Source organism: Barbus barbus (assembly GCF_936440315.1).
Source record: "Barbus barbus genome assembly, chromosome: 42".
In the NCBI taxonomy this organism is placed as follows: domain Eukaryota; kingdom Metazoa; phylum Chordata; class Actinopteri; order Cypriniformes; family Cyprinidae; genus Barbus; species Barbus barbus.
The window spans coordinates 22,862,365-22,880,186 of NC_136720.1; the positions used below are offsets into that span (position 1 = coordinate 22,862,365).

At 41.3% G+C, this 17,822-nt stretch overlaps 1 protein-coding gene across 1 annotated transcript; it reads left to right on the plus strand.

Annotated features, from left to right (window-relative positions):
• Window positions 1-161: 161 nt before the first annotated feature.
• Window positions 162-13,170, plus strand: LOC306861715 (troponin T, cardiac muscle isoforms-like). Its single transcript, XM_079404134.1, has 15 exons — window positions 162-233; window positions 1,378-1,428; window positions 3,242-3,262; window positions 5,089-5,109; window positions 5,227-5,780; window positions 6,300-6,326; window positions 6,425-6,446; window positions 6,548-6,605; window positions 8,334-8,450; window positions 8,556-8,633; window positions 8,731-8,844; window positions 8,991-9,103; window positions 9,189-9,279; window positions 11,320-11,357; window positions 12,890-13,170. The coding sequence occupies exons 8-15, from the start codon at window positions 6,552-6,554 to the stop codon at window positions 12,933-12,935; spliced, it is 651 nt and encodes a 216-aa protein (XP_079260260.1). The 5' UTR covers window positions 162-233; window positions 1,378-1,428; window positions 3,242-3,262; window positions 5,089-5,109; window positions 5,227-5,780; window positions 6,300-6,326; window positions 6,425-6,446; window positions 6,548-6,551; the 3' UTR covers window positions 12,936-13,170.
• Window positions 13,171-17,822: the final 4,652 nt, after the last annotated feature.

The window sequence follows — 17,822 nt, forward strand, 5'->3', positions numbered from 1 at the left end:
TTCCACATTCACAAAGCACAATGCCTTAAATTTAAACCTTACACTTCTGATTTACTTTTACTTTACTCATCACTTCAAAGAATATCCTCCAATAGAAAAAATCTAATTTTACAGGAAAATCCATAAATAAGATATAACTTGTATGGTTATGATTTTTTGTTAGTTTGAAACTGTCTGCTGCCCGGACCCTCGAGATAAGACCCCATCTCTCATTCTTCCTGGTGATATCTCAGGTAAGAGGCTTCAGATTTAGTTATTGGATCCAGCTGACAGTTTGTACTGTCTAAAACTAAAATCAACAATTGCATGCCTATGTAACAGCACGTCCAGGCTCTCCCGCCAGTCAGCTCCCTCGATCAACCTCACCTGATTACTAATCACACGCACCTGCACCTCGTCACCACCCGCATCAAGAGCTCTATAAAACCACTCACCACCTTCACGCCAGTGTCCGATCTCGTTTGTACAACGTGGACTCTACTCCCGCATCCCACGGATCGATGAGTATACTTTATATACATTTACCTCTTAGACTTACCTCCTGTTCTCCGCCTCGTTGTCTCCTCTGTCTCCAGACCTGCTTCGTCTGAGAACGGCGTCCTCGGATTCCGGTCCTCATCCTCTGCCCCGAGCCTCGAACCTGTAAAGCAGGAAGACGAAGTCAGAATGACTATCGGACACATCCAATCTGTCCACTTGGAAGCCACTCACCTCTTACCACGATCTCCTGCACCCGCACCTAGAAATAAAAGTCACAGTGTTATTACTTACCCTTGTTGTCTGGCTGCGTTCATAACAGCCTACCGGATTAAATTGATTGTGGGAAGTTTCTCATAATGTGTGAATTAGGCCTGAGGATCACCCTCTTCATTCCTTTGCATGGCGTAGTCTGTGCAATCATCAATGCAATGCTCGTCTTGTTCGCCAGAGGGACTGGTGGTTTGCATGCTTTGGGTTTTTGCCTTAATGCAGCTTAATACAGACTATCAATGGAAACATTCCTGCCACCGTCAGCCTGTGATTTTCCAGCCTTTCGAATGGAGTACAACTGGCCTTCGATTATTAATGTAAAATTCACATAACTCCAAAGTGAGACGGTTAATCTGCTGCAAAGACTTGATGGATTTGGTCAGAGACGCTGCGCTCAGAACTCTGGCTGCTGCTTTTTCAAAGCTTGTTAAACACGGCTGTTGCTATGAATCCTTGTTATGGTCCAACAATGCTGAACATAAAGATTATTGTTCTCTGGGATCAGTTTAAAGTTTAAAGCGGATTTGTTCTGCTGTTAATACATGCTGAAATAAACTGAAATTGAATGAACTCATTAGATGTGAACATTAGAACTCATTTATAACTTAAACGCATATACTTTATCAGAAATCAACTATGGCTGACACAGAAGAAGTTTTGGAGGAGGAAGTTCAGTACGTATGAACTCATTACTATTTAAAATTTATTTGTATTCCAAATGGAATACTGAATACTGCAATGTATAGACTATTTAAACTTAAAAATAAAGGTTCTTTATTGGAATCTATAGTCGCTGCCCCACTGTCAGGCCGAACAGTTCTGAAAATGGTTCAAATGTCCAGTTTTCTTGTTGTGATGATTAGAACACTCTTTAAAGGTTCCTAAAACTTTCTTACAGTGTCCTACTAATTGTATTTTCAACAAAATAAAGCAGTATTTGAATGTTTATTTTTAATATTCTAAGAACGTTTTCTCTCTCAACACTGAGATTGTTCAAGTACAAATAACGTCATTAGGACGTTCCGAGAACGTGGACCTTGGAACGTTTTCTCTTATTGTTATTAGAACATACACTCACCTAAAGGATTATTAGGAACACCTGTTCAATTTCTCATTAATGCAATTATCTAATCAACCAATCACATGGCAGTTGCTTCAATGCATTTAGGGGTGTGGTCCTGGACAAGACAATCTCCTGAACTCCAAACTGAATGTCAGAATGGGAAAGAAAGGTGATTTAAGCAATTTTGAGCGTGGCATGGTTGTTGGTGCCAGACGGGCCGGTCTGAGTATTTCACAATCTGCTCAGTTACTGGGATTTTCACGCACAACCATTTCTAGGGTTTACAAAGAATGGTGTGAAAAGGGAAAAACATCCAGTATGCAGCAGTCCTGTGGGCGAAAATGCCTTGTTGATGCTAGAGGTCAGAGGAGAATGGGCCGACTGATTCAAGCTGATAGAAGAGCAACTTTGACTGAAATAACCCCTCGTTACAACCGAGGTATGCAGCAAAGCATTTGTGAAGCCACAACACGCACAACCTTGAGGCGGATGGGCTACAACAGCAGAAGACCCCACCGGGTACCACTCATCTCCACTACAAATAGGAAAAAGAGGCTACAATTTGCACGAGCTCACCAAAATTGGACGGTTGAAGACTGGAAAAATGTTGCCTGGTCTGATGAGTCTCGATTTCTGTTGAGACATTCAGATGGTAGAGTCAGAATTTGGCGTAAACAGAATGAGAACATGGATCCATCATAAAATGTTGTAAGAACATTCCCTATAGGGTGACAGATTTGTTTCTGAGAGTGTAACTGATTTATGTACCAACACTTTAATTGAATATCTAACTCAATGTCAACTGTTTATGCCTTTCTTTTCCTCTTTTCACCATGTAATAGAGAAGGTAAGCCAGTATGAGTTGAGTATCTGCTTAAAGCATCACATTATCCATATTCATGTGCTAATCACTTATGTCCTCATGGAAATGGAGGCTGGTCCAGAGGAAGTTCTGCATGCTTGTTGTGCTATTTTAGACTGTGATCGTTTAACTTCAGAATAGCTTTTGTCCTCGGCATCATGTCCAGTGGAGTTGAGTTACTCAAGTACTAATATCAATATGTGCAGAGGGACATATTAATATCAAGTATGTCCTGCCCATGTCTGTTTCCTCTCGTCTCAGTCCCTTTATTCTGTCCATGACAGTAAATCTAATATTTTGTTGCTTGTCTGGTGTAGTAAATATAATTATGTAAAAATGACTTTCAATTCATTTAACGCATCATTTGGTCCTTGTGATCACATGCAAATTGCATTAGATTCTGAATATGAACTTTCTTAATGTCATTTACAAGCTGTTGGTTGGATCTCAATGTTCTGACAAAGGTTAAAGATGATCTGTTGACTTGATTCAGCATCTTGATCATGCAAATATTCCTCTTATGCTTCTGAATGTATTTGCTACTAATGGTTATGTTCACACTGTAGTGGAGGAAACCGAAGAGGAAGGTAAAACAGTGTTTGCCGTGTGTTGTGTGATTAACTGTAAAAAAAAATTTGATTAAATTAGATTTAGATCATATTGATACTACATGTGAACTAAACCCATTTAAAAGATCAGTTTCTTCTTCTTTTATAGACTAGAGTCTATGCATGCAGATATTTCAGTTTATTTTCACAGTTAATTCATTCACTTACTTATCCTCGTTTATGCAATTATTTATTTCTTCCTTCTTTCTTTCATTTATTATATCATTCCTCCTCCTGAAGTGGAAGGTAAATTTTTCACTACATGACTTGCAATAATTGTATTCAGTATTTATGCACCCATTATTTCATTGTTCACTCACTTTTTAATTGTATTAGTGATATAATATTACACCATATTATGAAAGGCCATTTCCACCACAGAATAAAAAATAAATAAATGTAATTGTGACATTTTCTCACAATTCGGACTTTGTTTCTATTTTCTTTCTTAAAGCTGCAGTCCGTAACTTTTTTTTGGTTCAAAATAATCCGAAATCAATATTTGAGCAAGTACATAACCAGCCAGTGTTCAAAACTATCACCCTACTTTAGCCTGATTCACAACTGTTAGCTTATAATAATGTTTTCTAATTTGAGTAGTACGGGTAGGTTTTCACGGGAAATTCGAGCATGGGACTGCGTCATTACGTCACGTCTGTAAACATAAAGTTGTCCTGGTTAGTAGGCTATTGCACGTGACTGAGGATCCTACAGGTGGCAGATCATTTATAGCCTTTTCTCACAGCAGCTAGAATAATTAAATGTATAATTTTGATGGTGGATTGTAATCCAGAAAGGATTGTGTGTTTATGAAACACATGTGAATGAAATTAAATTATATTCCCGTTTTAAATGCTTCTGATTACAGATAGCCTGGGATTACACAAGATTTGTTTTTTTTAAAAGAAAACCAGTTTGATGGGAGCATAGTTTGCTTTTTGGGTTAAAATTATTTAATAATATGAAATTCGAATGGCATAATAATTAGATTTACAGTACAGAAATTGACATCTACACGCTAATACACACTATACTCATAGTCACGCAATGCTGATGTTGTTAACAATTTGAGAATAAAGTATAACAATAATAATACTTTGCACAGTTTGATGTGATATGAGCTAACCGATCTTTAGATTTAATCACCATTGGTAGCGTGATTTATTGTAATGCTTTTTTCCTCAGTTGGTCAGAACAAACGTGGCAGACTTGTTACTTGTTCAGATGGCAATATACGGTGAAAATTCTTATTTGGGTCATATTTCCAAGACATAGGCTAGAATCTGTGATTGCGAAGTACTGTAAAAATCCACACCGGTGCAGTGACTGACAACTACACATTCACCTCAAAACATTAGATTCGTCTGAAGCCATGTCAACTCACAACTCCACACAAGCAAGATAATTCCACAAGCAGCTGCAATTCCAGGTTTTCAAACAGAGATGGCGACAAAGAGGCAAAACTTACGGACTGCAGCTTTAAGAAGTCAAAATTGCAAGACATATAAACTCAGAATAGTTTACAAATTATGATTCACGTTTCAGTTTTTTAATAACGAGAAAAAAAATCTGAATTACAAGATATGAACTCATCATTGTGAGGAATTTCGAGATAAAAACTCACAATTACTTTTTTTTAACCCTGTGGCAGAAACAAGCTTCCATATTTTGCAACTTCAGCAGTATTTTGAGTAAATTCACCTTTTTTAATAATTAAAAAAGTTCATTATAAACTTGCACCATATTAAAAACACATTGCATTACACTCATTTACTGAATCCATATTAATCGTTTATCTTCAATAGTGCCACCTCCATCAGAGGAAGGTAAATCATCAGTCTGACCTTTATTTTGTGGTGATTTTCTGTACATGTAAGTTGTCACCATCACCAGTGCAAGGTGTTTAATATTTCATGTTATATTTTCTATATATGTTATATTAGAACCAGCCCCTGAGGAGGAAGGTAATCATTCCCTCATTGATTTGTAATTCAGTTAAATGTTTTATGATTTAAAAATATATATATATATCATAGGTACAATATCTTTAAAACATTGCATCAACACATTTTTATTTGCATGATAGCAAATTTCTCAATTTTAGTTCTTATCATTTGACCTGCATTCAGGCAACTCAAGTTCATTATGAACAAACGTGGCATTCAGTTACAAATTTTTAACTTCAATTCAGTTGCTATGTCATAAACTGAATTTTAATTTCTCCAAATTCCGTGTATTTTATCCAAAAAAAAAAATACATAAAAGAATATCTGTTCCTGATTGCCAGGACTTATGTTATGGTATGTTTAGAATTTCTCAAGCTACAGTCTTTATAAACTAACTATTGTGCTGTTCTTATAATAGAGCCTGTGGAAGTAGAAGGTAATTATTTCAGTTCTAATCATTTATATGTACAATTGTCTGTAAATCTCCGTTCTTTTTAACCACTTATAACTATCCCATATCTGAACAGAGGAGCCAGAACCTGAACCACAAGGTAAAGCTCCTCAGGTTTATATTCATTCATAGAATATAGATTATGAACAAATCATTTAGCAAGATATTCAGGTTCTCATTCTTGGCAGCTGATTTTGCAATATGGATCAATAGGCTGTTTAGTGTAAGAAAGGCCAAAATAGTTTGTGTCCAATGATGGACGGCTCATTTTCTTTGTTAATGAATTCAAAATGTGATGATCTAAATCAAATGTTTACCATCACTGCAACTGCATGATGTGTCATTGTGAAGGCTGGAGGACAGCAACTGTGTACAAAAGTTTGTATTTCATGATGCAATATATCAGCTAATTTCGAAAGCATGTGTGATGATTGTTGCTGTCAGAACATTGGGTCGTCACATTCAGCCGGGCATTTGTTTCAAAATCAGAACTTTTAACTAGTTCTGGATAGTTTTGTATTTCCAAATATTGTTGGTTTTTCATTGGAACACGTAAAATGTGTTTATACAAGTAGTCTTAATGTGAAATTGTGTCTGTCCATCTGTCTTCATCTAACAGAAGCTCCAGTGGAGGAGGAGGCCACAGGTAACCGCTCCTTAAATCGCACACATACAGTTTGATTGATTCTCTCGGAGTCTGTAACGTAACGTAAGATGATGTATTTTGTCAATTTGAATCCCCAGATGAGACAAAACCAAAGCCAAAGTATGTCCTACACTGATATCTTTCTTTTCTCATATTTATGTCCATGTTCATATGAGAAGACGGCAAACCGTCAGTATTCATGACAAACAATTATTTTGCAGATTCATGCAAAATATCACTGCTCCAAAGATACCTGAAGGAGATAAGGTGGACTTTGATGTGAGTTTGGATTTGAATTACATCAGTTCCTATAGTCGCTTCAGAGTTTTGGAATGGTACACTAGCTTCTTGCTTTATACTACATTGAATGTTGTAAACCTGCACAATATGAATAATAAATATTTTCAACAGCATATGCTATATTATTCTGTATTTTTCACATGACTTTATTGTGTGTTTAATTCTGTAAGAATTGCATTTTGAATCCAATCTAATATATATATATTTATATATATATATGAAGAAAACCTCGAAGGGATAGTTCACCCAAAAATTTTAATTATGTCATTTACTCATCCTCCACTTGTTTCAAACCTATATGAGTTTCTTTCTTCTTCTGAACACAAAAGAAGATATTTTGAAGAATGTTGGTAACCAAAATGTTGACGGTAGCCATTGACTTCCATAGTATTTTTTTCCATACTAAGGAACTCAATGGCCATCGTCAACTGTTTGGTTACCAACGTTCTTCAAAGGTGAGTAAATTATGTCAGAATTTTCTATTTTGGATGGACTATCCCTTTAAATTCTGACAGTCTGGTCAAGTAGCTAATATTAAAAATGTAGATGTATACTATTTCTATTACATTCATCATGGATGGTCAGTTTGAGCCCATTGTAAGATACAGTCCTCAGAATTGAAAATTAAACTAAGAGACAAGTTATAAAAATTAAAGGGATAGTTCACCCAAAACTGAAAATTCTGTCATTAATTACTCACCTTCATGTCGTTTCAAACCCGTTCATCTTCGGAACACAAATTAAGATTTTTTTAATGAAATCTGAGAGCTCTCTGATCCTCCATAGACAACAAGGGTCCTTACATGATCAAGGTCCAGAAAAGGAGATCGGTAAAATAATCCATGTGACATCACCTTCACCAGGTTCAACCATAATTTTACGAAGCTCCAAGAATACTTTGTGTGCGCAAAAGAAAAACAAAAAGACTTTATTCAAATTCGTCTCCTCCGCATCACCCTAGCGCCATTTTGGAGAATATCCGCTGGACGGAAACTACGTACGCTCTTCTGTGTTAGCCGCATACCGGATGCGCTTTTGTCGTTCAAATCAAAGCGTAAATATATGTAAAAGACATATCCGCGCGGTACAGCTGACACAGAGGAGCGTACGCAGTTTCCGTCCAGTAGATATAATCCAAATTGGTGCTACGCTGACGTAGAGGAGACGAACTGTTGAAGAAAGTCGTTAATTTTGTTTTCTTTGCATACAAAAAGTATTCTCTTAGCTTCGTAAAATTATGTTTGAAGCCCTGATGTCACATGGATTATTTTACCGATCTCTTTGCTACGTTTCTGGACCTTGATCGTGAAAGGACCCTTGCTGTCTATGGAGGGTCAGAGAGCTCTCAGATTCCATCAAATATATCTTAATTTGTGTTCTGAAGATGAACGGGGTTTCACGGGTTTGAAACGACATGAGGGTGAGTAATTAATGACAGAATTTTCATTTTTGGGTGAACTAACCCTTTAAATTTTAAACACATTTTTCAGTTGGATTCATTTGAATGGCGCAAATTGAACAAAGAACTGTAGAGCTTTACACGTGCCCAACGTTTCCACCATTTCAGTCTTTTCAGAGTAAAAACAAGCACCGTGTTGAATACCACACATTTATGCCTGGTCTTCTACAATTTGTCAAATATGGATGCTATACGTTCTCAAGAGCTGAATGTTAGTGTAAACATTGCATTACATGTATATGTAACAGGACATCCACAGAAAGCGTCAGGAGAAGGATTTATCTGAGCTTCAGTCTCTGATCGAGGCTCATTTCATCCAGAGGAAGAACGATGAAGAGGAGCTGATCGCTCTGGTCAACAGAATCGTAAGTCCAGGAAGAACTGATCTAATCCAGAACAGGGTTAAACAGCTTTAAGTGCTAAATATCGTTGAGTCTTGACTTGTAATTAGCAGTGTTGTATCTGTGCAGGAGAAGCGGCGCACCGAGAGAGCGGAGCAGCAGAGAATCCGTACGGAGAAGGACAAGGAGAGACAAGCCCGTCTGGCCGTGAGTGTCACACGCTTCAGCCAATAGGAAGCAGCCGTTTACCTCCATAACTCTGAATAGAAATGTAGTGAACACTCTTTCCATCATCCCTCATCAGGAAGAAAAGGAGAGAAGAGAGCAAGAGGAACAGAGGAAGAAGCAAGATGAAGATGCCAAGAAGAAGAAAGTGCTTACCAACAAGACACACCAGTACGGAGGAATCCAGCAGAAGGTTTGAATTAAGAGATTTCAAGCAAACTAGAAATGTATATTATTATTATTATATCATCATGCATTAGGAAATACATTTTCTTTTATAAAACTACTGCAACAGTACCAAGTAAAAGTGAATCAAACACCATCAATCTTGTCTTGCAGGGCGAGGGCCGCAAGGGGGCCAAGAAACAGACGGAGAGAGAGAAGAAGAAGAAGATCCTGGCAGACAGAAGGAAGCCACTCAACGTCGATCACCTGTCTGAAGATAAACTGAAGTAAGTCACTGCTGAACATGATCTCATCACAGTCAGATCAGCTGGTAGAATGGCCACTGACGAAGCTTCTGATTGGTTCTCACAGAGAGAAGGCCAGTGAGCTCTGGCAGTGGATGATGCAGCTGGAGGCCGAGAAGTTCGACCTCAGTGAGAAACTGAAGAGACAGAAATATGATGTAAGTGATGACATACAAAAAAACCCAGCAAAATTGCAGATTTGAATCACTGTTAATATTAATTTTGTACATTGCTTTTTTTGTTACAAACAACTATTTTCTTTTGCTCTATGGCCTTAATTTCAAGAAAAATTGTTTATGTCGGTATCAGCTGTCGACATATTTTAAGCACGAGTCTACAAAGTAGATTCTAAAATGTTTAAAACATTTAAGTTTGACAAGACGTAAATCACTTTAAGTCAACATGAAATTAACTTAATTTACTTTTTCTAATACCCTTTTTGGTAACACTTTATTTTAAGGTGTCCATAATACAGAGTAATTACCAAGTTAAGTACTTAGTAGTAGCCAGTGTTCTTACATAAAACAAAATGTACTTACCATATAATTAAGTTATGGATCAGCCAGTACTTAAAGTTTGTAATTATGTAGATGTAATAGGCAGCTACTGTTACACATATGTAACAGACCGAGTCTGTTACACGGCTACTTATGTAACCAAAAGATTGTTACATATGTGTTGCAGACTTTATACAACGTAATTATAAACGTAAGTGCACAGACATAAGCTACTTAAAATAAAGTGTATCAAGATTGTACTTAAGTGTACTTCATGTGTATCTATACTGTACACCTTATCCAGCTGCACCTTAGTTTGATTTAACCCACCGGTACACAGCTAAAATACATGTAATACCTTTCTAATTACATTACAATTACATAATATTACACAGGCATACGCTACTTAAAATAAAGTGTATCAAGACTTATTACTTAAGTGTACAAGTAGCTGTGTAACAGACTCTGCCTGTTACATATGTGTAACAGTAGCTGCCTATTACATCTACATAATTACAAACTGTAAGTCCATAACTTACATGGTAAGTACAACGGCTACTACTAAGTACTTAATTAGGTAATTACTCTGTATTATGACACCTTAAAATAAAGTGTTACCCTTTTTTTGTGTTGTTGTGCACAATAAATTGGTTTTCCACCTAAAAACATCTAAGATGTCATATAGAAATCACTTTTTTTAACATAATCCCAATAAATACTTTTTTGTAAGGTAAAAGTCCTACCTTTTTTTTCTTGTTAAATATCTATTTTACTCTGAAATATGTCATATGGTGCTTTCAAGTCATGTCAGAAAGATTGTATTTACGAGTTAAACGCATGAATATCACCACAAAATCATAAATACGAGTGAAATTTTGGATTTTCTTTAAGAAAATATTTTTTTCTCTTACAGAGATTAATAGTTGAGAAAACATGTCAGATGCAATGGATGCAGTGTCTGTATTAATGGTAAATTTGTTCAAATTAATTCAAATATTATTTTATAATTTATTAAATTACACATAAGTTACAATAAAACTAATTTGCATGTACCAAATATCATTGTATTATACAATCACGATAAAATACACCTTCTTAAATATGATAAAAACATAAAGGGAAAAAAAACACCCAATGTGCATTCTTTATTAATAATTGTATATATGTAATGTTAAAAAATGTTGTTGAATTTTATGCAGAAAAGGTACATCATCAGCCTGCTCCATCCAAATTTATTTGAAAACACCTGACGACGTAGTTACAACTCCATAAATACAAACTTCCCGGGAGGACTTGAACGCACCAATATATTAAAATTACTGAAGTAAAATAATTTGCGAATATTTCACGTTGACTTTAAAAAGACAGTTAAATAGTTCCCACTTGGGCGCAGTGAAAACAGGCATACATGGCCTGCCTGTCTAAAACTGTGACTTGCTTCCAGATGAATGTTCTCCAGACCCGAATCAATGAACAACAAAAGTTGTAAGTAACCGGCTGTGAGGGTGGCCACCTTACTTGCTGTGGAGCCTGCTGTCAGTAACCGTTGTTCAGATTTGTGTCGGGTCTGGGCTCTCGATCAGCCAAAGGGAGGCTGTAATCAGACAGCGGACATCTGTGAACCCACAGGTTTCCCCATCAGCTGGTCATGTTGAAATTGTCTTTTGTGCTTAGCAAGGCTTCCGTATGTGTCCCTTACAGGTCACTCAGCTACTGGCTAGAGTCAGAGATCACCAGAGGTAAGTACCCTGAGCCACACTGGTCACTTTCCCCTGGTTTCAACGAGATCTGGGTGAGAGGAAGGAAGCAGAGGAAGTGTTTCTGTTGAGCAGACCAAGACCAAGCCGTTTTGGTTTGATCTGCTCAACAGACCCTCCTTTCAGATCCCAGGCCCGATGAAACTGCACGATCTTGACCGGAGCGAGGTTGGAGCATGTGATCCAGCGTCAAACGGGGAAACGTTTAGGATTTTTACACTCTATCCTAATAGGATCAGTTCAAGTGGCTCCTTCAGTACTTTATTGTCATTGCCAACACATACAATAAGTGAATTTGTCCACATAAACTGACAGAAACATTCATATATGCAGATAAATACATGTGAATTATTAGAAATGTTCACCCAAAAATCCAAGATGTAGATGAGTTTGTTTCTTCATCAGAACAGATTTGGACAAATGTTGCATTACATCACTTGCTCACCAATGGATCCTCTGCAGTGAATGGGTGCATCTAGATGAATGTGTTTCTTACAAACGCTGCTTTTCACCTCTCAAAATAATAACTGATGGACTGGAGTCATGTGGATTATTATGATGTTTTATCAGCTGTTTGCAGGGCTCGAATTGAGGGGTGATGGCATTTCTCCGGTCGAAAAAAAATCCACTCTGTAAAACCACCATGCCCTTTGGATTATTAATTTTGTTTATTACGTAAAATTTATCATGCACATGAAATGTTCTCTACTTACGATCATTTACGAACTAATTAACGCCGATTGGCCAAACAGAATGTGGTACTATAACAAGCTGCACACAAGCAGAAGCAATTTCTTCATTTTTCGATTAAAATTAGCCACACCATCCCCCCTGAAATTGTTTTACAATTCGACCACTGGCTGTTTGGACTAAATTTCTCCAAATCTGTTCTCATGAAGAAACAAACTCATCTATATCTTGGAAGGCGAGTAAATTTTCATCAAATTTTTGGGTGAACTATTCCTTTAATATATTGATTGGACATAGATGAGAGAGACTCCAGTAAAACGGTAAGTTCAAAATGAATATTTTGCCTCTGGAGATGGAATCTGTAGGCTGAACGAGAGGGTAAGAAAGTCATTAGGCCAAAACAAGACTGAAACATGGACTGCATGCGAATTAGTGATGCTTTTTTCTTGCATGTGTTTGAAATGTGTCTCTTCTAATCTTGTTAACTGCTATTCTGATAACGTCTTTTTTATTTTTTGTCCACTTATTTTAAAATGTGTAAGGACAGGAATCATTTTTGATTTATGGCTGTTGTTTTAATTAATATTCATGGGTTTGCTGATGAATATTAATTAGGGTATGCTCAGATAAATAGTCTGTGATCTGAGATCAAGTCTGTAATTTGCTAATTTGCAAGTAAAAACTTAAATACATTTTGATTAGAAATAAAATGTGCAAAATCATTTAAATAATTTCAATAGCATAATGGCATGCTCTAATTTAGTAGATCAATGGACTGATGAAAGGATCAACAATTGGTTTGATGATAATTTTTCTCTTTTCAGTGCCAAAGGTCGTGGCAAGGGCAAGGTTGGTGGCAGGCTGAGGTAAACGTGCATCGAATCGAGGCACCGCAGAGATCCAGAGGACTTTGTCCCCTTCTTCACATATGCATTTATAGTCATTATAAAACCATTGTTCTGTTTGATTGCACATGTAGAGACAGTAAAGTGACATGTCCTGTTTTAGTTCTGCTTTTTTTGTCTTAGACACACAAGTATTCTGCAGTCATCAATAAACTATATCATTCATTTTATCCCTGCAACATTAAAAGAGTCAAACTGCCTACAACGTGTCCTGGTGACTCTTTCTCACATACTTATCCATTATTTTCCAAAACCAGTTTTTTAATCACTATTCCCACATATGCAAATGTAATTCATAAGCATTGCAAAGGAAAAGGGTGCAGAGCCAATATGATTTTAATAATAAACTCATTCCAACATATTATGAAACCAATGAAAGTCATAAGTATAGAAAGAGGACCTGAATAAAACAAACAAAAAGCATTCACTGAATGTATTGTATTTCTTGAAAAATGCATATTGATCAATATAAACTTTACTATAATACTGCTACACTATACTATACTATACTATAATACTATAGTTACTATAGCAGCGTAATTCATAGAAATCACAGGCAGGTGCAACCCATTTAAGTTGAATAGACATGATTTGAAGTGGTGCAATTCACCAAAATCACCACAGGTTGGCATAACACGTTTATGTTAATTAAGAGTGTCAATGCCAAATGCGACCACCGGAGGGCTAGTGTCTTCCCCCATAAAACCTCACGATAAACAGAGATTATTGGGCAGCTTTCTTAAAAGTGAGTTGGGATTGTTTTTCTGTGCTGAAAATTAGAATCTTAAATCTATAAACAAAACAAGTTCAGCTAGAATATGGGCCAAAACAATAACCCCAAATGAATCCAGCTAAACACCCTAGGCTCTGTAGCTCGGGCAGGGGCGTAACCATCATTTCAAAAGTGGGGGGGACGGAATGTCTAGTGTTATACCTGTTCACTTTCAGTCGCTCACGTTCGACGTAACGTCGACGTAATTGGGATCACTCCAGAGAGCCCTATCAACTTCGAGTATCTACAGAACAAGCCAATGAACGTTGGCGTGTGTGAACGAGTCACGCGCCCCCGCCCCGCCCCGCCGCGCCGCGCGGGTATAAACAGGAAGCGGGCGCACGCACACATTGTCTTTCGCTTCGGAGCAGAGCTTTTGCTTTCACTTTCGAACTCTACAAGATTGCCTTGAGAACAAGAAGAGGACTCTCCTGTGTTGGTGTGACGGCACGATCAGCGGTTGCCCCGAGCATTGCAGCTCACAACTGCTGTTTTCACAGCACTATTGTTCTGTGTCTGTGTGTGTCGGCTCGGTGGGCGTTCCCCGTGTGTTCATTCACACCGCGGCTACCCCTGGGTGCCTCAGCACTGAGAGAGTTATTTTTCTGTTTTTTGTTTTCACTAAAAAAGCAACACAAGCGTGACCCTGCGTCTTTTTCAAGATGTCATTCCGCTTGTGCGTTTCTGGATGCCATCGTTCCCTGGCGCCAGCAGATGGCCACAGTAGTTGCCTCTCGTGTTTGGGCCTTCAACATGCTGAGGCAGCTTTTGTGGATAGTTCGTGTTCCCATTGCGGGAATATGACTATCTCAGCGCTTAGATCGAGACTCGCTTACCTCAAGGGAGGTGCAGTCCCCTCGCCTATGCCCCGATCTAGTGTTTATTCTGCCCCGCAGTATAGACCTACTTCGGTGCATGACCAGGGTTATCTGAGGATTACCGTGAGGGCTTCCCCGTCGAGTCAACCTCCGCGGGCCCCTCATGCCTCACAAGCGCTGCTGCATTGGAGTCCCTTAGCGAACGTCTTGGTCCTTCTCCGGAACGACCAGCCGTTTCCTTTGGGGCTCCTCCTGACGACCAGATGTCGATCGCAGCATCGGAGGGGGAGCTCATGGACATGAACGAGGGTGGTCCTGACCCAGAGCTCCTTCGGGAGCTCCGTGTGGCAACCGACCTCGCCCTCCGGGCGACAAAAGAAACCGCACGTTCAGTCGGTCAGGCGATGTCCACCTTGGTGGTCCAGGAGCGCCACCTTTGACTCAACCTGGCGGATATGAGGGACGCCGATAAATATCGGTTCCTGGATGCCCCTCTTTCCCAGGTTGGGTTGTTCGGCGACGCGGTCGAGAGCTTTGCCCAGCAGTTCTCGGCCGCACAGAAGCAGACGGAGGCCATCCGGCACATCCTGCCCCGGCGGACCGCTGCTGCTCCCACCCGTCCGCCGGCTACAGATCCTCCGTCTACTCGTCGCCGAGGTCGGCCTTCTGCGGCGTCCTCCGCTCCCGCTAAGCCCCAGCAGCAGCAACCATCCAGGCCTCAGCGCGGAGCAAGCCGTAGAAAGCCGACCCCGCCCGTCCAGGCCGCTGCCAAGCCAGGAGGCAAGCGACGGTGCAAACGACCCTGAGACGGGCGGCCCGGAGGCGGATCAAGTTGCTCTTCAGGAGATGGCGAAGGCGCCACTCCTTCCCCCGGTGGAAGGCCGGGTGGGGAATCTTTTGTTTCCTTGTCTTTTTGTTCCGCCACTGACCCACGGGTACCCACATTCTCAAAGAAACGGATGCCTCTGCCACCGGCTGGGGGGCCACGTTCGACGGGCATGCAGCTTCAGGTCTGTGGACGGGACCTCAACTGCATTGGCACATCAACTGCCTCGAGTTGTTAGCAGTACGTCTTGCGCTGAGCCGCTTCAAACCGCTGCTACTAGGCAAACACGTACTGGTCCGTTCGGACAGCACTGTGACCGTTGCGTACATCAACCGCCAAGGTGGTCTACGCTCCCGCCGCATGTCACAACTCGCCCGCCATCTCTCCCTGGAACTAGTGCTCCTCGCGACAGCCCCTCCCTGGCCCATTCCTCTGAGAGAAGACCTGCTCTCTCAGAGACGGGGCACCCTATGGCACCCGCGCCCAGACCTCTGGAAACTCCATGTCTGGTCCCTGGACGGGACGCAGAGGTTCTAGGCGACCTACCCCCTGCGGTAGTTGACACCATCACTTCCGCTAGAGCCCCCTCTACGAGGCGCCTCTATGCGTTGAAGTGGAACCGGTTCGTTGACTGGTGCTCCTCTCACGAGGAGAACCCCTGATCTTGCTCGATCAGAGCCGTGCTTTCCTTCCTGCAAGATGGGCTGGAGCGAAGGCTGTCTCCCTCCACCCTTAAAGTGTATGTTGCCGCTATTGCCGCACATCACGATGCTGTTGATGGTAAGTCTTTGGGGAAGCACGACCTGATCGTCAGGTTCCTGAGGGGAGCGAGGAGACTGAATCCTCCTCGCCCACTCTCTATACCCACCTGGGATTTGTCTCTGGTCCTTTCGGCACTTCAGAGACCACCATTTGAGCCTCTGCAAACAGCTGAGTTAAAAATTCTGTCCTGTAAGACAGTACTCCTGGTTGCATTGGCCTCTATCAAGAGGGTAGGGGACCTGCATGCATTTTCGGTCGACGAATCGTGCCTAGAATTCGGCCTGGGTAACTCTCATGTCATCCTGAGACCCCGGCCCGGATACGTGCCCAAGGTTCCTAACACTCCCTTCCGGGACCAGGTATTGAACGTGCAAGCACTGCCTTCGGAGGAGGCAGACCCAGCCCTGGCTTTTCTCTGTCCCGTTCGCGCTCTGCGTCTGTACATGGACAGAACGCAAAGCCTCAGGACCTCAGATCAGCTCTTTGTCTGTTACTGCCAGCAGAAAGGGAAGGCTGTCTCCAAGCAGAGGATGGCCCACTGGATAGTGGATGCCAATGCCTTGGCTTACGAAGTCCAAGGCGTGCCCTGCCCGCCTGGGTTGAAAGCCCACTCCACTAGGGGTGTCGCTTCTTCCTGGGCGCTGTCACACGGCGCCTCGCTGACAGACATCTGTAGAGCTGCGGGCTGGGCGACACCTAACACGTTCGCTAGGTTTTATAGCTTACGTGTTGAGCCGGTTTGTTCCTGTGTGCTCGCTTCTTCTAGCCGGTAACACAGAAGCTCCCGCTTAGTGTCGGCTTGCTGCGTCACTCCCTTCCTAGGAACGGATACGTGCGCTTTTTACTCCAGTCGAGTTCCCCACTTGGCGAACCCTGTGAGTTCCTCCGCACCCCTTCTAGTGCTCGTATGCTTGTGTAACTTGTGCTAGGCTGGGTTCCATATGTGCGTTCCCTGCGGCGATCCCATATGTATATTCTTCCACGACCAGCTCCCTGCGGTGAGCCCGTGTCTTCCCTTGGCAGAGTCTGCTCTGCCGTCACGGTCCGGTGTGTCTCCCCCTTCGGGTGGAGCCACCCCAGTGACATTCCATATGTTGCACTGCCCCCTCGGCCAGTCCATATGTGTATTCTCCACATGTTACCTCCCTTCGGGCAGGATGTGGCTCCGCAGCGTCCTTTCCCCTGGAAAGGTACGCTTTCCCAGTGTTATTAAGAGTTCACTGTGTGGGGTGTAATGGAACAGCAGTTGAACTCCCTCTACGCAGGTCTTCCGCCCCAGCAGTTGGGGGGCTGAGAGTCTTGCGTAGGGCGCTGGATGTGGCAGCAACCGTGGCGTTTTCCATGGGATCCCAATTATGTCGTCACGTCGACGTTACGTCGAACGTGAGCGACTGAAAGGGAACATCTCGGTTACTGATGTAACCCTCGTTCCCTGAAGGAGGGAACGGGAGATATAACGTCCCGTCGCCACTGTTGCTGACCATCGCTGCATGGCCGTCACAAATCTCGGCTCCTCAGCGAAAAACAATGTGTGCGTGCGCCCGCTTCCTGTTTATACCCGCGGGGCGGGGGGCGCGTGACGCGTTCACGCACGCCAACGTTCATTGGCTTGTTCTGTAGATACTCGAAGTTGATAGGGCTCTCTGAAGTGATCCCAATTACGTCGTCACGTCG